General features: G+C 39.7%; 2 protein-coding genes across 3 annotated transcripts; both read right to left on the bottom strand.

Annotated features, from left to right (window-relative positions):
- Positions 1-629: 629 nt before the first annotated feature.
- LOC138141381 (protein enabled homolog) lies at positions 630-3,235 on the bottom strand. Its single transcript, XM_069062103.1, has 3 exons — positions 3,065-3,235; positions 956-1,333; positions 630-881 (listed from the first exon to the last, which is right to left on the bottom strand). The coding sequence occupies exons 1-3, from the start codon at positions 3,233-3,235 to the stop codon at positions 630-632; spliced, it is 801 nt and encodes a 266-aa protein (XP_068918204.1).
- Positions 3,236-15,165: 11,930 nt separating this feature from the next.
- On the bottom strand, positions 15,166-20,560 carry LOC138126836 (zinc finger protein on ecdysone puffs-like). Of its 2 annotated transcripts, XM_069042638.1 has the most exons (9): positions 20,375-20,560; positions 20,143-20,172; positions 19,779-20,022; positions 18,626-18,694; positions 17,891-18,216; positions 16,557-17,187; positions 16,410-16,506; positions 15,692-16,196; positions 15,166-15,636 (listed from the first exon to the last, which is right to left on the bottom strand). In XM_069042638.1, exons 2-9 carry the CDS (start codon positions 20,160-20,162, stop codon positions 15,531-15,533), a joined length of 1,998 nt encoding a protein of 665 aa, XP_068898739.1. In that variant the 5' UTR covers positions 20,163-20,172; positions 20,375-20,560; the 3' UTR covers positions 15,166-15,530. The 2 variants fall into 2 exon arrangements, with proteins under 2 accessions (XP_068898739.1, XP_068898743.1); XM_069042642.1 differs by lacking the exons at positions 17,891-18,216; positions 20,143-20,172; positions 20,375-20,560 and having other exon boundaries at positions 19,779-19,949.
- Between the last annotated feature and the right edge of the window lie 299 nt (positions 20,561-20,859).

The raw sequence follows: 20,859 nt of genomic DNA, 5'->3' as shown, positions 1-20,859 counted from the left end.
TCTTACTTTAACCTCCTTGGCTACACCAGTACCTTGTTTGGTAGTACTTTTTTCAGAGTATGTATTTAAAAGAATGAACTATTCACCACGTTTACTAAATATCACTTCCATCTTTACTTCTCCACTTGTGTGGTTAACTAATATCGTTTTTTTTTTCACCTCGTAGAAGAGTCGATTGTGAAGGCACTCTACAGGTTACGGATCACGGAGTAGTTGTTTAAAGTTTACGTTTTACACGAGTGGCGCGTCCACAATCGACTCTTCAACGCCTACTGTGAGGTGAGATTTTAAAAAAACGTAATGTGGTTGTGGGGCTGGTCGCTACCGAAAGGGTAGGGCCCGGGGGGGAAGCAGGAAGGCCTGGTTCACTTACTAGGGGAATGAACGGGCCGGAGACAGGGGATGAACGGGAAGGACTGTTTCACTCACTAAGGAATGAACGGGCCGGAGATTTCCGGATTCGTGTGGGGGGGGGGGGGGGGGGAAGGTTATTAAAACGGCGGTCTCAACGAAAATATACATGTATTCTTCTGGTATAAAATGTAAAAACAAGGAACAGTCTTATCGGTTTCGGCACAATGCTGAATAATTTAAATTTAAATTAAACACGTCTTCGAGCTAAAAGAAAACTAAAAGCGGTCTCTGGTTGTCGCCGCCTGGCCGTCCAGCCGGTCTCCTGGGGTGGCGGCGGGTTCCGGGCTTAACGGCGGTGGTGGCGACGTTGGCGCCGGCGGCGGCGGCGGCCGCACAATCGACACGGTGCTCGTTCCGGGGTTGTCGGGAGTTGCGGGAGGGGGGCGGTCGGGGGTCGAGGGCAGGGGCACTCTCTGGACAGCAGCCCAATTGTCCCGCAGCGGGAGCAAAAGAGGACTGCGGGGGCTCTGCAGTTGCCGCGAGAGTGCCCGGGGACGCCGCACCTCCAGCACAAGGACTCTGGGCGAGGAAGCCGCGGTGCCTGTGGGCCGCGCCCGTAAGGATTATTTTCCGTGCATCCATCTCGCTCCGTCCCGTCGTAGACATCTTCGGGAGCTGCCTCGACGTCGGCCTTGTCGGGGGCTGGGACTCGGGCCGGGGCGGTGTTGCCGGCCGGGTCGCGGCTCCTGGTGTTGGATTCCCAGGCTTCCTCGCGGGGGCCTTCGGGCTGAAGTGACTCCAGCGCGGGGGGTGGCACCGGCGCGGCGGGCTGGGGGGTGGGTGGCCGTGCTACCGGACTGGGGTCCGGGCTATCCATTCCGGCGAGGGCTGCGTCCACCTCGTCTATCGCCGAACACTTGAGGTCAAGGGGGTGATCCATGGTGCTGGTGGTGCTGGCCTCGTTGAACGTCGGGGGTACCTAGGGATAAACGAGTGTAGTCGCGTTGTTGATTTGTGGTTTCAATCGGGGGAGCGGGCCGGCGGGGCTGGTTCGGAGTCGGCGTACACACCTAGTAAGGTGGAGGGGGGGCGGGTTGGTCACGGCACCTTGAGACGGGAGTTCGGTGGTCGGGGTGAGGGCGGTTCGCGGCCCGATAACTAAAAAAAACACCCTCCGTCGCTCTTGGACAAACTTCCCGGGTCGGCGCACTGCACATTCCGTCACCCCATTTGGGACTTATTCGCGTCGGGTCCGCGGGTTCGGGGAGGGGGTCGGTCCTGTGTCCGCGGTTGCGTTCTCATCTGCCAGTGGTATCCAATCGGGTCGGACATACCAGCGTACGCGTTCCCCCGTGGGTGCTCGTCTCACCCTTCGATTGTTCCGGTGGAATCCAGGCCGAGTCCGGAAAGCGTAGCGGTGAGGGCCTCCTTGTTCAGCCTGTACACCCAAGAAACAGGCTAGTCTCGCTCCAGGGCCAGCGACTCCGCTGCCATCATTTCCTGCCTAGAAAGGCGCTTTCTGGTTTCGCGGCGTACGACCAACTCCGGGATGACTGACGGCATCACCCCACCGGAGAAGAATCCGTTCCGGTTGTTAATGGGTGGTCAATCGGCTCTGGGGTTACCGCTGGCGGTAGCCGCACCGGAGCTTCTTGAGTAGGCGCTAGGCGTTAGTTGAATGACGCTCGGTTTCTTCCGGGGTGATCCGGAAAAATCCGTACCGGCGCTAAGCAGGCTGATCGGGTCCGGGGTGACCGGCGGCGATCACTCCACTCCGGAAAACCAGATCGTCGGTCGGCGGACAGACTCCGGAGATTACCGGCGGCGATAATCTCGCCCGGAGTTCCGTACGGGCGGCGCTAAGCAAGCTGATCGAGTCCGGGGTGACCGGCGGCGATCACTCCACTCCGGAAAACCGGATCGTCGGTCGGCGAACAGACTCCGGAGATTACCGGCGGCGATAATCTCACCGGAGTGTCCGTACGGGCGGCGCTAAGCAAGCTGATCAGGTCCGGGGTGACCGGCGGCGATCACTCCATTCCGGAAAACCGGATCGTCGGTCGGCGGACAGACTCCGGAGATTACCGGCAGCGATAATTTCGCCGGAGTGTCCGTACGAGCGGCGCTAAGCAAGCTGATCGGGTCCGGGGTGACCGGCGGCGATCACTCCATTCCGGAAAACCGGATCGTCGGTCGGCGAACAGACTCCGGAGATTACCGGCGGCGATAATCTCACCGGAGTGTCCGTACGGGCGGCGCTAAGCAAGCCGATCGGTTCCGGGGTGACCGGCGGCGATCACTCCACTCCGGAAACCCGGATCGTCGGTCTCGGTCGGCGCTTTTCCTCTTACTCGGTTCCTGACAGCGTTCCCAGCGCCAGTCCCTTTTTTCGGCTGTGGTGGGACGCCACACTTGCGGGGTAGCTTTGCGGAGCTACGGTGTCTAGGGGTCGGCCGTCAGGGTGCGGGGAAGGGGAAGCAAAACAATAATTACCACAAAAACCTTTATTATTTATTAACAATACTGAAGGGGTGGGGCGCGCGCGCTCGTACTTACGTTTGTTCCTGCCGGACCTGGAACACCACTTTACCTTGAAGGGAGGGGGGGGGGGGGGTCGGATCGGTGGTCGTAACGGGGTTGCGGGGCTGGCCGCAAGCAGAAGGGTAGGGCCCTGGGGAGGAGGGGAAGCGGGAAGGCCTGGTTCACTCACAAGGGGAATGAACAGGCCGGAAGTCGGGGTTGGAATCAAACGCGGAAGCGGGTTCGGAAGCAGGATCGGAACTAGTGCTGTAAGCAGGATCGGTATGGGAATGGTGCTCCGCTGGCTCTGCACGTTGCTTTTGTTAACTCGGTCGCGCGTGGTGGGGTTGCGCGTCACCATCGACTCTTGGACTAGCAATGGTGGGATGGTTCGGTTTAGCGCGGAGTCCGAGTACTGGCATCCGGAGGAGACAAGGGTTCCGGAACGGATTCGGGGAACGTAGTTGGCGCAGTCGGGTTCGCGCTAATTTTCTACTCCGGTATGAAGAAAAAACGGAATTTTTCCGATACCGGGAGCGGTTTCTCAGTAACTTCGTTACAACTTTAGAGCGAATTAATCAATGACTGTAACTCCTTATGTCGATACGTGCAATATGGATTTTATACAATTCCATTCTCGGAAGGATAACACAGAAAGAAACTTAAGTTAAAGTTCAAATTTTACATGTATAAACATATAATCTATTCCATCTTTAAAAAAACAATAGGTTGCCATGCTTTAATTTTGTTAAATTGGCAGTACCGAGGAAAGTAGTATGTATTTCATTTCATTTTGGTTGTAAACCCTTTTTAACTAAATTTGAAATGCTGTGTTGCAAGATGATTCTAAAACAAAAAGTAAATAAGGTTATTAATAAATGTCATTTTGACGTTTTTCTAATTTATTTTAAATTAGACAACACAAAGTAATAATTTACTACAAGTGCATAATGCCAAAAGTTGTGTTGAAGTGCTACACACATTTTAAACGAGACAGATCCGATCTAAGAATGAAATGATGATTGACGTTGTCATTAACTATTGTAGGTTGTAGGGAATGATTGTAAGTCTAAGTCTAAGCACGTAGTGAATATTTATTTAATGCAAAGTTCCAATCAAAATCTACACTCACCGGCAAAAAAAAACGGAACACTAATTAGTCAACAACAAATTTATTCCCATTATACCTATTTTGATGTATTTTGACCAGGAGGCGATGATAGCAAACATAACCTTGAGCATTAGCATAGGCTATTTTATTAGCAATTTCGCATAAAAACAAATTTTTTGCTTAAAAATCTTCTTTTCTTAAATTTACCAATTTTATAATAATCAAGCAACCTGGTTAGATTTTTATAACTTTTGTAATTTTTTATTGTTGTTAACTTCGAATTTAAGTGCAGAACGTAAAAAAATGCCTCTAGCTGGTGTAAATATTGCCAGAGCAGTAGCTTTGGTTGAAGACTGTTGTTGTTTCCGTTATGCAGCTAATGCTATTGAGGCTCCTCTTGCTAGTGGTCACAGAGCTGTTAAAAGGTTTCAACTTTTCAAGTGACTGGTCAGTACACAAGAAGACCTAGATCTGGTCGAAAAAGAGCAACCAGGCATCGGGACAATAGATTTTTAAATAATAATGGTGTTCCGGTTTTTCTGCCGGTGAGTGTACCTTTATCAAAAGAAGAGGGCATTTGGAAAAGGAAAATACACTTCTGGACAAAATTAAGGGACCACCAATAAAAATTAAAATTACTTGCTGAAAGTCTCATTGATCTTAATAAAATTCACACATGTAATAGTTAAGTGTACTTTACGTTATTTAATTGGTATGAATGTCAAAAAAATATACAAATTCAACTTAATTTAGCTAAAAAACTAAAAATAGACAAAAATTCGAAAAACAATTAATTAAGAAGTGTAACTTTAAAGCATATTAGTGTTTTGTTTGGTTTAATTTGCAGTGACCCTCGAAGCAAGTAGGCTAGAGTTAGGAAGTTGGTAGGGAATTCAATTGTTATTGTTATATTATAGTTTTGAGACTTGTCAGAAATAAAGCCAATTCTTCTATAAAGTTCGTTTCTCTACATTGGTGACCCCGACGTCGAACAGAATGTCTAAACAAGAGAATAACCAAGAAACTACATCACAAGTATCAAGGGTTTCACTCAAGATTCCTCCATTCTGGAAGTCCAACCCTGCTTTATGGTTCAAGCAATTGGAATCTCAATTTATCAACTGTGGTATTGTACAAGATAGCACAAAATACCATGCCGTAGTCGCAGCAATTGAGAGCAATATTTTAAGCGAAGTGAGTGATATTATAATGAAAACTCCCGAGAATAACATGTACGGAAAATTGAAAACAACAATGATAAATAGATTTTCGGAACCAGAGACGACCAAATTAAAAAAATTATTACATACTTTCGAACTGGGCGACAAACGTTCTAGTCAACTATTGCGCGAAATGCAGGAACTCTCAGATAACAAATTCTCTGATGACGTATTAAAAATTTTGTGGATTCAAAGATTGCCGGCACAATGTCAAACAGTACTTTCGTGTTTTGATTCTGAGTTAGAGGAATTAGCATCAAAAGCAGATAAAATCATGCAGGCTACTACTAACACAGTCATTAATGAAGCAACTGCGGATCCGCCTGAAATTTTCCAAAATCTTCAAAATCAAGTAGAAGAATTAATTCAAAAGGTTGAAGCTCTGAATAACCGACCAGCCAAAAACTGGTACAATAAACCTACACAAATGAGAAGGCAAGATTCAACCCCTGATGTTCGACCATGTTGGTACCATATGAAGTTTGGTTCTAGAGCTCATCGTTGCCAGCCCCCCTGTTCTTTTCAAGCGGAAAACTTGTAGTAAGCCACTCGTACGCGGCGACCGGCGAGAATGGCTCTGAAATCAGTCGCCTTTTTATGACAGATGTCACAACTAAAACACAGTTTTTGATTGATACAGGTGCAGATGTATCAGTTCTTCCACCACGTTATAGCGATAGAAGCAAAGGACATACTAACTTATTTTTGTCAGCAGTAAATGGAACGAAAATTGGCACATATGGTGACAGAACATTAACTTTAGACTTCAATTTCAAAAAGCTCACATGGAAATTTCTTATTGCGGACGTGTCAAAACCGATCATTGGCTCTGATTTCTTAAACCATTTCGACCTTTTGGTGGACATTAAAAAGCAAAGAATCTTCGCTAGATCCGAAATTACGCCTTATGTCGGCAATACAAATAAGGAAACAACTATGGTTGGATTTACAGACGCCTATATGGATTTTGCTTCTCAGTTCCTGTTAAAGGAGTTCACAGATATTTCAAGTTCGCCCGGTAACGGCAACATTACAGTTAAACATAATGTTAGACATCGCATAGAAACTGTTGGACCGCCAATTTTTTCTAAAGCCCGTAGACTTTCACCCGAGAAGTTGAAAATTGCAAAAGAAGAATTTAGAGTAATGATAGAAAAGGGAATATGTCGTCCTTCAAACAACGAGTGGGCAAGCCCACTACATATAGTTCCAAAAAAGAACGGAGAATGGCGTCCATACGGAGACTATCGCAGGTTGAACAATGTGACAATATCAGATCGCTATCCAATTCCACACATTCATGATTTTGCTCAAACGCTCGCAGGGAACTCAATCTTCAGCACAATTGATTTAGTCAAAGCGTATCACCAAATTCCAGTCGAAGACAAAGATATCCTGAAAACAGCTATTATCACTCCGTTTGGTCTTTTTGAATTTCCCTTTATGTCTTTCGGGCTCTGCAACGCCGCTCAGACTTTTCAAAGATTTATCCACGAAGTCACAAGAAATCTTGATTTTTGTTTTCCCTATATTGACGACATTTTGGTAGCATCTAATAACCAGGAACAACATAAACAACATCTCCGACTTCTTTTTGAACGTTTACGTCAATATGGCATTATTATCAATAAGGCTAAATGTGTTTTTAGTAAAAGCAACGTCAAATTCTTGGGATATCTCATCGATAGTAATGGTATTCAACCATTGCCCGAGAAAGTGGCAGTCATTACAAATTTTAAGTTGCCTGGGACGATTAAAGACTTACAACGTTTTTTAGGAATGGTAAATTATTACCGGAGATTTATCCCTGACGCAGCAGAAGCACAACTCAAATTACAAAACATATTGTCAGGTAAAAACAATAAAACTGGAGCCAAAATATTATGGACAGAAGAGTTAAAACGAGCATTCGACACCTGTAAACAAACTCTAGCAGATGCAACCCTTTTAGTTCATCCAACATCAGGAGCACCGTTGGCACTTTATGTAGATTCATCAGACTTTTCAGTTGGCGGAGTTCTAGAACAGCTCGTTAAAGGAAAATGGCAACCGCTCGCATTTTTTTCTACTAAATTGGATGCTACTCAACAGCGTTACAGCACTTATGATCGTGAACTGCTGGCAGCATATCTGAGCATCAGGTACTTTCGTCACATGCTAGAAGGACGTGAATTTGTTCTTTTCACGGATCACAAGCCACTTACTCTCGCTTTTAAGCAAAAATCAGAAAAAGCAAGTCCTCGTCAGTTACGACACCTCGATTACATTGGTCAATTTACTACCAATGTTCAACATATTTCAGGAAAGGCCAATATTGTTGCAGACACGCTCTCCAGAATTCAAGAGGTTCTTATCCCTAAACCTGTGAATTACGAAGCAGTGGCGGAAGCTCAGGAAAACGACGAGGAATTAAAATCGTTGTTGATGACATCTACCGATTCAAATTTACATTTCAAGAAAATCTCGATACCTGACTCGAACAAACAAATGTATTGTGACATTTCTATAGGTGTCATCAGACCTTATATTCCCCCACAATTTCGACGCCAAGTGTTCGAAAGTATACATAATTTATCCCATTCCGGTATCAGAGCGACAACGAAACTTCTTCGTACAAAATTTATTTGGCCTTCAATTAACAAAGATAGCGTTTTGTGGACTCGTAATTGTATTCAATGTCAGAAAAGTAAAATTGGAAAACACACAAGAAGTCTAGTGAGTACACTTCCAACGCCAAACGAACGTTTCAAGACGGTGCACATAGACATCGTAGGTCCCCTTCCCTGTTCAAAAGGATACAAATACCTCCTAACGTGTATTGATCGTTTTACTCGTTGGACAGAAGCCATACCATTGGAAGACATCAAAGCCGAAACAGTAGTGCAAGCGTTTTTGTCGGGCTGGATCGCGCGTTTCGGAGTACCTGCTGAAATAAAACACGACCAAGGAACCCAGTTCGAATCTTCACTTTTTAAAGAGGTAGCCAAAATATTTCGAACTAAAACAAGCCACACCACAGCTTATCACCCGCAATCAAACGGAGCAATTGAATGTTGGCACAGACCTTTGAAAGCTGCTACAACGTGTCATGCTACCCCTCAGTGGATAGAAACATTGCCACTTATCTTACTGGGATTTCGTTCAGTTTTACATGAAGATTTGGGTACTTCAACAAGCGAACTAGTGTATGGAGATACTTTCAGGTTACCAGGAGAATTTTTGGCCGATTTGAAATCAGAGGTCAGTCAGTCAGTGTTCGCAGAAAATTTGAAGAGCAAAATGCAACTTCTCCGTCCTGTAGCAGCTGCTCATCACGCCAGATCGAATGTTTTTATTCACAAAGCTCTTGCAACCTGTTCCCACGTATTTCTCCGTCATGATGTTGTGAGGCGTTCTTTACAACACCCTTATGATGGACCTTATCGAGTAATCTCCAGGAATGAAAAAACGTTCACCATCCAAATCAAAAATAGTGCAAAAGTTGTTTCCTTTGATCGAGTTAAACCAGCTTTTTTGTTAAAAGATTACGTTATCACTCAGGGAGGAGCTGTGCAGTGACCCTCGAAGCAAGTAAGCTAGAGTTAGGAAGTTGGTAGGGAATTCAATTGTTATTGTTATAAATTGCTTCACTAAAAAATTATTTCCTCAATAGAGCTCGTGATAACACCTTTTTTAATGCTTTGGTTTCAGCCGATAAAGGCTACACACCTTTAAATTTAAGTGATAATATAATTTCAGATATTGTTAAGCCAAATATACCTAACACTATAGCAAATATAAAACAGAAGTCTACATGGGAGATACTTTAAAGAACTGGAACAACCAGAAGTTAATGTTCAGGCCTCTCATGCATGGCTTAAGAAATCAAATATTCACCCTGAGACGGAGGGTTTTATATTTGCAATACAAGATCGTGTTATAAATACAAGAAATTATAAAAAACACATATGCGGTTTACAATCGATAATTGATAAATGTAGGATTTGCGGAACTGAAGGGGAAACAATTGAACACATCATTTCTTCTTGCACCGTTTTGGCTCAAAGCGAATATAAAAAACGTCACGATATATTCGCTAAAATTATACACATGAATTTAGCTGTTAAATTCAATTTATTAAAGAATACACAACCACATTATAGTTATACACCAGAAAGTTGTTTGAAAAATGACAGTTACAAGTTATATTTTGATAGAACAATTTTAACTGACATTCATATTAAGCATAACAGACCAGACATTATAATTTTAAATAAACAACAAAAGCAAGCATATCTTTTAGATATAGCTATATAGTTATATTCACACAATATAACACAGACATATAACACAAAAATTAATAAATATTTAGAGCTCTCCGTTGCTATGAGAAAAAGGTATATTATTATACAAATGTCACATCGTGAGGAAGTTCCTTAACATTGACACAGAACATAATACACAACAAAGTCAAAATGCGGAGGCGAGACGCCGGTAATTATGTTGATAAGCACTGCACTATTACTTGATAGTAATATCCGTAATAGTGTATGTACTCCGGCAAAATTGCCGTGCCGCCGGGTGGAGGTGGGATAGTGTGTACCTATTATAGTTTTGAGACTTGTCAGAAATAAAGCCAATTCTTCTATAAAGTTCGTTTCTCTACAAATTTTTGTCACTTATTTCCCCGAGGGAGGTAAGTGGTTACTTACATCCCGTCGTTAATAGTAACCAACGATAGGTCAAAAAAGTTGTACCTACATCCACCAAATCAATGTCATAACAACGTACTTACCATGTAGAGTGGAAAAAAAATTATTAACCTAAACTAATAACTTGTGTTTCCGCCTCTGGCGGATGCACTTTTGCATCCTTCTTGGCATACTGCTAATGAGGTTGTTGTGGTATCTGATGCCACTCTTGTATAAGCAAGTTGGACAGCTCTTCAAGATTTATTGGAGTTGCATGAGCACTTCTAATTCGTCGGTTTAAGTGATCCCACAGGTGCTCAATAGAATTTAGATCAGGGCTTTTCGCTGGCCATTCTAGACAGTCAATATTTGCATCTCTCAAAGCAGTTGTTACAGTATGAGCAATGTGTGGTCTTGCGTTATCGTGCATAAAAATAAAAAGTTCGGACCAAAATTTTCAGCGTATGGCAGTACATGAGGTACAATAATATCGTCCCTATATCTTGCTGCCGTCATTGATCCATTGCGCACTATAACTAATTGTGTACGACCATTGAAACTTATTCCGCCCCATACCATCAAAGATCCTCCACCAAATTTATCAACTCCACGAATGTTACACTGTGCATACCCTTCACCAGGTCTTCGCAAAACGAGAACACGACGATGGTTATTGGAAATGTGAAATCGGGACTCATCAGTGAATAGAACTGAATCCCACTGTCTTTCATTCCATTCCTGGTGGTTTAAACAGAAAGAGAAAAGATTTATTTTATGTAAGGCTGTCAAAATTGGACCAGTTGCAGGTTTTCTGGCAATCACATTGACTTCTTTCAGCCTTCTTCTTACAGTTTTTGTTGAAATTTCTTTTCCAGTAGCCAAACGAAGGTCATTTTTTAACTCCCGAGAGGTTACAAAACGCTTCCTTAAAGCTTGCAGTTCAATGGCCCCTTGTCCTCTTTTTCTTTTTAAACTGCCAGTGGTTCTATGTCTTGCAGCAGCTCTTTGTACCACAAATTTGTTGGTATTCAAAATTTGAGCAACTTCTCTCTGCGAATATCCTTAGCGAAGAAGAATAATGATTTGAGACACTGCCTCAACTCTAAGATGCCGTCTTTTGGTTTAATGTGTGACGGAAAACAGATTTTGTACTTTTATAATGATAAAATCAACGCTTTAATACAGTAAAACAACTCAAAATTGAATCTTTAACAAGTACAATTTTTTGTTGACATTTGTTATTTTGGAAACAAGTGCATTACCTTTGTTCATTTCTTCATGGCATGCTATAAAAATAATGTAATATACACTATTACATGATTGTGTGAATTTTATTAAGATCAATGACACTTTCATCAAGTAATTGTAATTTTTATTGATGGTCCCTTAATTTTGTCCAGAAGTGTAGGAGTATAAAATAAATTTTTAAACTGTCAGCTGGAATAGTGACAATAAAGCTTGAACTACATCGAATTTTTCAAAACTGACAGAAATTTGATGTCCCACTTTTTTTGCCCGCAATAGTACGGTTGGCTTCAAAAAAAAACGGGAACTGTCAGAAAAAGTTCTGTCAGATTTTATTACATTTTTATAGTTTGAAACGGCCTTTTAGAATTTAGGTTAAAAAACTGCACTTATGTGTCAGAAATACTACTGCCAAACAGACATAAATTGACAAATTAAATTTTCAGTTCACATTAGGTCAAATTTCATTTCCCGTTTTTTTTGAAGCCAACTGTACATAATAATTATTTTATATTACGTAAATAAACTCACCAGTTCGATGTCAATTTTGACGGGACGTTGGGCTAACCAAAAAAAATGTAGTGTTGGGAGTGGTATAATTGACCGTTGTTAATTAGTAACGTTAATTAATTAACCATGTTAATTAACAAAAATTGGTTAATTGTCCATGGATATATCTGTTAATTATCCTGATTCATTCAAAGTAAACTCAAGTTGCAAAAAACCACGGATGAAAAATTAGGTTGGTATTAGCTGTCATCGTGTTTAGTAACTTTGACGAATCAATTTTGCTAGCATTGCTGTAATTTAAATCTATTTATGCTGTACCTACAGTTAATTTCAAAATTATAGAGTACACCTAATTTTCTACAGTGTAAAATGCACTTACATTTTTTGTCAAAAATAAATGTCATTTTTGACAAACAAAGTGCTTAATCTAACCGAATACGCGAAAGTGGTCATTCTTTCCAAATTAGAAGAAGGGTGGTCGATCCGGAGGTTAGCCGAATATTATAACATCGCGAAGAATACCGTGTAGAGGATAAAACAGACAATATTATGGTCTTCTAAAATATCAGCGACATTTATGTTGTCAAACTTACCTAACCTATATAAAAATATGACGGCCAAATTTCAAAAAGGCATCTTCACATGTGGAAAAAACTGTAATAAATCGACTTCTTGATTTTTGAGGTGTACTCGATAATTTTGAAATTAACTGTACCTAACCTCAAATACTAAAATGTTATTAAAAAAGGTCGCTATAAAATTCACACAAACGAAATTTCTATTGCATAGGTACCACAGACAATTAAACATAATTCGTTAATGTGATGTCTGTGTGTCTGTGATAGGTACTGCAAGTAAAGTTGATTCAAGTTGCAAAAAACCTGTTTGCTTTTGCAACAGCACTTTTATGGCATTAATAATTTGAAATTAGTTTAAAACTGTACTTTTATGGAAAATATTCAATCCAAACTATGAATTACTGGTCCCTTTGTGCCTTTATTTAGTTCAAAAATATTGAAAAAATGCTGTTGCAAATGACAAGTTTTTTGCAACTTGAGTCAACTATAAGTTTTGTCAAATCGGATCATATTTGACCATAAAGTTGACTCAAGTTGCAAAAAAGCATTTTGCATTTGCAACAGCGTTTTTATGGCATTAGTCATTTTAAATTACTTTAAAACTGTACTAATATGGAAAGTATTCAACCCAAACTATGATTTTCTGGCCCCTTTGTGCCTTTATTTGGTTCAAAACTATGAGACAAATGCTGTTGCAAATGACAAGTGGTTTTTTGCAACTTGAGTCAACTTTAAATAACAAGATAATTAACCGGTTAATTAACATCATTCATAATTAACATGTTAATTTACAACACTAAAAAAATGGAACTTATTCTAGGGATTTCTTTGTTTCTACCAACATATTTCAGAAGGTGGTGGATTTTTGCTTTTGAAACAAATTATAAACTCCATCCATTTTCAATATACTTTATTGTTAGGGAATTTTCTTTTTTTGTATTGCAATGAAAGTGTTTTTTTTTTTCTAATATTGAACATTCAAAGTTTTTTCTTCAAAAGTCCGTAAAATATGACATTGCACTGCTGCAGTGATAGGTAATGCTAAAGTGTCACTTCATTGTCATGGCATCTAACGAGCTGACCAGCGTCCGTGAAGTTATTATAATTGATTTCATATAAATGTTCATCAAGTGAGCTGTGCATTTGTAAAAGCACCTTTAATTTAGTTACATTACAAAAGTCACATTTATGAAGATCATGTCCAATAAATCTTTACTTGGTAAAAATACAAAGACAAAAACAAATAAGAATTACTTTAATTTAATCAGTAAAAAGACGTAACGTTGCTTTTGAAATCAGCGATGTTAAAATGGACAAAAACAGAAAAATTAGTCAAATCGGGTTCGCGCAGAGCAAGCAACTTTGAAAGTAAAAGTCACTAGCTTTAGCTTTAATACCAACAGAAAATCAGATTTTCATGGCTTGCTTAGATGCACATTTATATGAAATTGAGTAGAAGCTAAAGTCAAAACGAAACATGACAGGGCGGAGCTTAGGATGCGCGCTCGCTGAGAAGAGGCGTATCATACAGTCGTCAGTTTAGGGGCAAAACTTAACCAAAACTCAATTTTCTTCACCTGATGAAAGACATTCTACACCGAGGTCATCTACTTTTGCTGTAAAACCTCTAATAGAATAATAAAAACTATCTTCATCTCCATAACATTCCTCCAACACCCTCTTATAGCGTAAATAAAAGAAAATTTATGACTCCGCCACTGTCATATACGTAAGCTGGATTCAACTGCTCTACATTCGTCTTCTGCGCAAACCACGTGATGTCATGTTTCGTTTTGACTTTAGCTCTATATCTCCGCTAAGGAGCGTCCGTGAAGTTATCTCCGCTGAGGGCGTCCGTGAAGTTATTATCTCCGCTGATGAGCGGCTGTAAAGTAAACCGGCTAAATCATTTGAAATTCCTACCTAATAGTTTCTTAACATGTTTTAAATAATTTATGAAGGTTTGAAGAAAAAATAGTACTAGTAGTGAAAAATAGTATGTTATGAGGAGCAAAAATGGAGTTTTATGTACTGCGGCTGGTAGATTGGCTGCCGAACGCAGTGAGGCAACAAACCAGTCAAAGCACATAATAGTATATTATGTTATTCGGAGTAAAAATGGTTTTATGTGCTTTGGCTGGTTTGTCTGCCTCACTGTGTTTGGCAGCCTATCTACCAGCCGCAGCACGTAAAACTTCATGTTTGCTCCTCATAACATAATATACTATTATGTGCTTTGGCTGGTTTGTTGCCTCACTGCGTTCGGCAGCCAATCTACCAGCCGCAGTACATAAAACTCCATTTTTGCTCCTCATAACATACTATTTTTCACTACTAATAGTCTTAGAAGGCGTCATTATTGACTCTCGAACTGAACCCAGAAGTAGAATTTCTCTCCTACTAGTTAATAATTTTTCATTATTAACCAGTGGTTAATAATGAACAGCCGTCACCTAGCAACGAAAGATTTTCTTTGATTTCATTGGTTAACGTAGACAGACTATATACACGACGGTAGAGAAGACAATTTTAAGCCTCGCTTCTTTATTACTACCTCGGCTTAAAAAAAAATGTCTTCTCTACCTTGGTGTATAATTACTATTATGTAAGTGCTTGTTCACAATGGACATAAGCCATAAGAAATTCATGATACATGCAGTGGATATACAATTAATTTTTACGTAACTTATGAGAAGTGACCTCAATGAACTTTATCGTTGTGTACAAAAAGGCATGGAGAATCATGTTCGAGTTAAATGAACACATAAATTATTTTCCAATTGCCCAAATTTACAAATTATTCTTAGGCATCTCTTATGTCCATTGTGAATAAGCACTAACAAGCGAGAAATCGTTTTTTCTTTACTGTAACTGTATTCCTTTTTAACAGCGTCCTCTTCTCGTACAAATCTCAACCGCTTTTTTGACCACGTGGATATTACAAATAATACACCAGCATCATTACATGTTTTTATTAAATGTTATGTGACATGCACAGTATCACTGCTCACCTTTCTAACAGAAACACACCACGTCACAGTCTTTTTTTGGCTTAAAAACAAAATAAACTTAAAGTTTAATTCAAGTGATTATTATTTTCCTTTTTTCGATACATGTTTTTCTGACATACTGAAAGAAATAAATAGTGCAAATACCCACATCAAATAAAACCATTGAAACGGACTATAACATGCTCATTATACAAGATTGTCGTCAAAATAAAAGTGTCATTGTCGGAAAAAAGCAAATAGCATCAACATCATCTTCACATAAACGTAAAATCTATATCTGGTAAAAACTATACTATTAATAAACGGGCAAGTTATTTTTCTACTGCGTCCTCACTGGTCTTTGCTTCGGTTGCAACAGTTTCTTCTTCACCTTCTTTGACGACCTTTTCGTCTCCGTTCTTCTCGCTGTATTTAAATCTAAATATGATAAATGATCAATGTTCGCGCGTATCACAAAGGCAATCGGCTTTACCTGTCGTAACGTTCACCATTGACGTCTTCATCTTCGTCTGAACTCTTGGCTCCTTCTTTGGCCAACAAAATATCGTCCAAATCCTTATCCACATCCGCCCATAACTTGTCGTCTCTGGCTTCCTCGTCGTCTAAGGTTTTGTTCGTGGTTTCATCATCTTTCTCCTCTTTTTCTGTATTTGGTTCTTTTTTGGCACCGGAATCATCAACGCTGTTTTCTTTGACCTGTCTCTCTTTAACTTCCTTCTCAGCCGTTTCCTTTCTTTGCAATTTTTCTGCGCGCTTTTCAAGATCTTTATCCTCCTTATAACGAATGTATCGTTGCATGTGAGTCCTCTGTTTACAATGTCGTGCCAAAATGGACGGCATCATCTCATCGTTGCCACGTCCAACATACATTTTACATAGATCACAGTAGTACGCCTCGATTTTCCTGATCTGCTCTATACCCACGTTGACGGGTTCCTTATTGGTGTCCTTTTTATCGTCTTCTTCAGAAGCATCTCCTAAATAAGTTAAAAATAGAAATTTCTCTCGTGCCAAAGAAGAAAAAAATACTGTTTCCTGTCTATAGTAAGTAAAACATGATCGTCACATTAACTTGTGGAAAGACAAGAAGTTAATTTCCGTCTCTTTTGACGCTCAAATACAAATCGATATTGTTATTCAAGTAACACAGAGACGTTCAACTTTCAATGTTCAATTATTTAGTCACTTACCGTCAACTCCCACGGAGTCGATTGTGGTAAAGTTTTCGAGGTTGGTCTCGTCGTCGAATTCATCACTATTGTCTCCGTTTTCGACACGCTGCTTCCGCTTCAAAATACACAGTCAAAATCTTTTCCAAGGCTTCACTTGATGCTTACCTTCAAGTGCTCGATTGAACAACAGTGACTTTCGTACATCATGGGGCTCTTAAACGTAATGCTGCACAGTTTACAATAGGGCATCAAAAACTTTTTCATGTTTTTGTGAGCCTCCGAATTTTGATGGACTGCTTTACGTTGTTTGTAATTTAGTTTGCACAAGGGACAGAAATTGGTCCTCGGTGCCAGATCGTCGCTAGTCTTCTCCAGTTCGTTTTGAGCATTTCTCTGAGCTAACCTCATCTGGGCAAGAATAGATTTCTGTTTGATTGAAACCTTCCTCATTGCCATCATGTGAGTTCTACCCTGTAAATGTAAGTCGTACTTGCGGAAAGTGACAGCCTTAATTCCACAATGCGGACAATTCAATTTGATAAACGTCTTCCTCATCATCGGTTCGTCCTCTTTATCACCTTTATCATCTTTATCTGAACCGTCATCTTTTTCGGTTGGTGTTTTCTTAGGAGCGTTTTCTTCATCCTCTCCTTCTGTGTTATCTTTCTTAATTTCTTCATCGATCTTTTCTTCGTCTTTATCTTCTTCTTCATCTTTCTCCTCCTCTTCTTCTTCTTCCATCTCTTCGTCAGAATCTTCCTTATCGCTGGCTCGTTTCTTGCGAGCAGCAATCGCGCTAAAGAAAATACAATGGAATTAAAGTATGTTTATGTTAGTTTGCGTTACACGATTTTAACCCAAATACAACGGTCAGTGTTAAAAACCCTGGTGCATGAATAAATTTACTTCTGCATGTGTATTGTATTCCAAAATATTGCACGTATGATAGTATGTCGTCTTTTAGTTTGAACTGCATCGATTTTGTTTCTTTTCTTTTGATCAAGATCTTCTCTCGTTTGATCGGTTTTTGATCTTAAATGGAAACGAAACAGTTTTGGAATCAGATTATTAGATTCTAGGTGTTGTGACGACGCCCTCCATGCCTAATTAGACTGCATTTCTGATGTTAATCGAATCGATATTTTTGCTAAAGATGTGTACAAAGCGAATATTTCAAATAAAATAAATAAAGAAAATCGCTGTGACATAAACGACACAAGTGAGTTACTCCATGCGTCGGCGCTTTTTTTTTTCTAGAACGGTTCCTCGTTTCTCCTGTTTAAATGTTAACTCACAAATAAAATGAATAAAACGAACAATGGTCTTCTGGACTCGGGTTATTTTACCACACAGTGCTGTCTCATGTGTATCAGCCTCATCAAACAGAGTTGGGTCTCTTAGAAGAAAAAAATGTTTTTTACATAGAAACAATTTTAGTGTTACACATGAATGACAAATTCAAATTACCATTTTTTTCTTGTATAAAACGTGTTATTTACCTCCTCATTTTGGAAATTTTAAGTCTCCTGGCGTAGTCTGATGTGCGTGAAGGTATAATACGTTTACGCACGGCATATGAACTTTCAATAAGACGTCTTCGTGGTGGACGATCTCTAAGCTTCAGGCCCCGTGAGCCTCTAGAACTGATACGTCCTCTGTATCCTCCTCTTGGAGGACCAGACGGTCTACGAAATTCATCTCTTCGTGAAAACGGTGTAGGATGTCGGTCACTTGAAAAGCTTCTGCGATCTGAATAGCTTGAATCATATCGACTTGCACTCGACCCATACCCACCATAAGAACTATCGTGACGTGAACTAGGGGCCTGTACAAGATACTTTATTAAGTAACACAACGCCTGATGTCGTGGAATCCCCAGACATCAAATGCGTCGGGTCTTCAAATATTAAAGCAACCTTAAGGCTGTGTGAAAATATATTATTAAACTCAAACAAGTGCATCTGCATTTGACACATCAATATCAATACCCTCTCTCAAATCAATCTATTGATCGAAGAATCAATTTTCTTTAGAAAATCTCGCAATTAACAACTCTCCACATCATCAGACTAGATCGTACTATCTAATCATTAGATTTCTCAATTAACTAGATCATTTTTTTCTAATTATTGTATACCTCCTGCTTTTATTTACAGTCCCTCTTATTAAAATGATTTGATTCTTGTCCTTTCATTATCCTGTGAAATAATCAGCTATAAAATCATGACTCATACCTCGTTTCTAGGTCTCTTGCGGTCGGGAGATCTGTGACCACTGTCGCGTCCTGATGAATAGCTAGAGTCCTGCATCAAAAAAATTCATTCATTATTTTCATCACGTTATAACGATCAATACAATATTTACACCTATCATTATTGAACAATGGCATGAGCCACTTTTACCATGGCTAGGGAAATGTCTTAAAATTAAACTTCCGATAAACGAACAACTACCTAAAGTTTGGATTTAAGAAAAGCCTTGAATTCTATTCAGTTTAGCGATTACGTATTTAAAAATGAAAAATAATTATTTTTATCGAAATTACATTAATATCGTATCAAGTACTCTTAAAACAATATATGGTGAAGTGTCTATTGATAATAATCAAAAGATTACCACCAAGATATTGAAGCAATTATAAATTAAATGATATAACCTTGAATGAAGAACACTCCTTAAGGTATATTGCGATTACGTATTACTTTTCACTTTAAAGAAACAACTATCATCGCTATTATAAAACATGAACAAATAAGACTCTTTGTCCATACTTCATAAACAGCATTTTTATTATTTTAAAAATAAAACGTCATTTTCCAGTGTAAAAAATTAGACTAATACAAGAATTAGGCATGGCAACGAAGCATTTAACCTACAGTTAACTTTAACTGGCGTTGGTGCAACCGGCCCCTAGAATGATTAAAAAAGATACAATTTATTGTAGCTCAGCCATGAATGAATGAAATTGGAATGGACCACTTGCTCACAACTATAACTCAATTATAATTTTCTTACACTAAATAAATTTTATTGTTGCAACTAAAGCTGACGCGTGCTATGACAACATTCATCAGAGAGAGCTTTACTGTCAAAACGCATCAGTTTTGGTTTAATAATAAAGTTTATTTGATGTAAAGAAATTGCTGGAGCGTTATTGCTATCATGTTTAATTAATATTTACATAGATTTATTTGATTTGTGGAAGTCATTATTCATTGCTAATCTCAAATTACATATATCCTACATTAATGCCACTCTGTTATAAAAACTCCAGGTGCATGTTATGCTGATAAGAACATACTAATTGCACATTATCTGCATTACTCATTTTTTGTTATCATTCATATACTTTGTGTTCCTATGTTTACAAAAACAAATATTATATACCATTCTGTAGGATTTGCGGAAATCATCGTGTCCCCTTGATCCAGAGTATCGATCACTTGAGCTGCCGTATTTCGATCTTGAATCGAACGAATTGGAAAATGATGAGTCAAAGCCCCTGCTACCACCTCGAGGTGTGTAACCTCCACGACCGCCGCCCCAAGAGCTTCCGCGACCGGAACCTCCCCTGTAGGAACCCCGAGGCGAGTATCCTCGACCACGTGTCATCGCCGCAGTTTGGCTAAAACTGAAAACAAAAATCGCCATTCAATTACGAACTCTTTACAATTCCCAATTTTGTATCTCTCGAAAACAATACCACGTGAGGTCCTTTCTGTTAAACACGGACAATTTTAACAGTTCTTACCTCGGCTTGTAGTAACTCATTTTGGCAATACTGAAAAAAAGATCTACTTCAATAAAACTTCTTTCAATGTACAATAAAAGTATTTCAAGTGTCTTTTGTTAGCTTAGCGGCTCAAATCTTGGGCTGAATCACGGTATTAACTGATTTCAGTGCATCACGCCAACAAAATAATGGCGGAAACATGAATTACCACTTACGCCTCTAGCTTCGCCATAATTTATTTTGAACTTACCTGGCTCGGCTTCGATGATTTATTTTTTATAAACACGCAACAAGTATTACTGAATCTTGAAAATCAATCTATTTGCTCAATCACTCTGCACGTGCTGTTCACAACCGAATCACCGACAAAATGAACGATCGGATCGGAGATCGGACAACGGAACGGGATGCGGAGTAGAGCAAGAGACGCCAAAACATAAATTAAAGATGGCGGCAATCTATTTCCGGTGCAGACTGCAGAGCTAGAATGATTGCGTTAAGGAGGTGTAGATGGCGACACTTCAGATTGTTTTTAATAACAATAAAAAAAAATAATACGCAATAGAAATTCTAGCGAGAAATATTGTTTAAATGCAGAATACTGGATGTCGAGTATCTGCTTAGTAATTATTGAAAAATATTGAAAATTTGCGTTTGTTCTGTAGTTATATCTATGGTAATATGGTTTGACGACATGATTTTGATCTCCGTATACGTTCATCTCTATGTAATTTT

The sequence above is a fragment of the Tenebrio molitor genome, chromosome 1, assembly GCF_963966145.1.
Source record: "Tenebrio molitor chromosome 1, icTenMoli1.1, whole genome shotgun sequence".
NCBI classification, from domain to species: Eukaryota; Metazoa; Arthropoda; class Insecta; order Coleoptera; family Tenebrionidae; genus Tenebrio; species Tenebrio molitor.
Note: the sequence above shows the minus strand (reverse complement) of the source record. Positions and strands in the feature narration are given on the sequence as shown.

What these genes read in the sequence shown, in the direction of transcription:
- LOC138141381 (XM_069062103.1), bottom strand. Translation starts at nt 3,235, where the DNA reads ATGGTGACGCGCAACCCCACCACGCGCGACCGAGTTAACAAAAGCAAC. An exon ending in CCGGCCTGTTCATTCCCCTT is followed by an intron (nt 1,334 to 3,064) that starts GTGAGTGAACCA and finishes GTTTATCCCTAG; the next exon opens with GTACCCCCGACGTTCAACGA. An exon ending in CTTACGGGCGCGGCCCACAG is followed by an intron (nt 882 to 955) that starts GCACCGCGGCTT and finishes CGGCAACTGCAG; the next exon opens with AGCCCCCGCAGTCCTCTTTT.
- LOC138126836 (XM_069042638.1), bottom strand. Translation starts at nt 20,162, where the DNA reads ATGAGTTACTACAAGCCGAG. An exon ending in GCAAGAGACCTAGAAACGAG is followed by an intron (nt 18,217 to 18,625) that starts GTATGAGTCATG and finishes TATCTTGTACAG; the next exon opens with GCCCCTAGTTCACGTCACGA. An exon ending in AAAATTTCCAAAATGAGGAG is followed by an intron (nt 17,188 to 17,890) that starts GTAAATAACACG and finishes TATTTTCTTTAG; the next exon opens with CGCGATTGCTGCTCGCAAGA.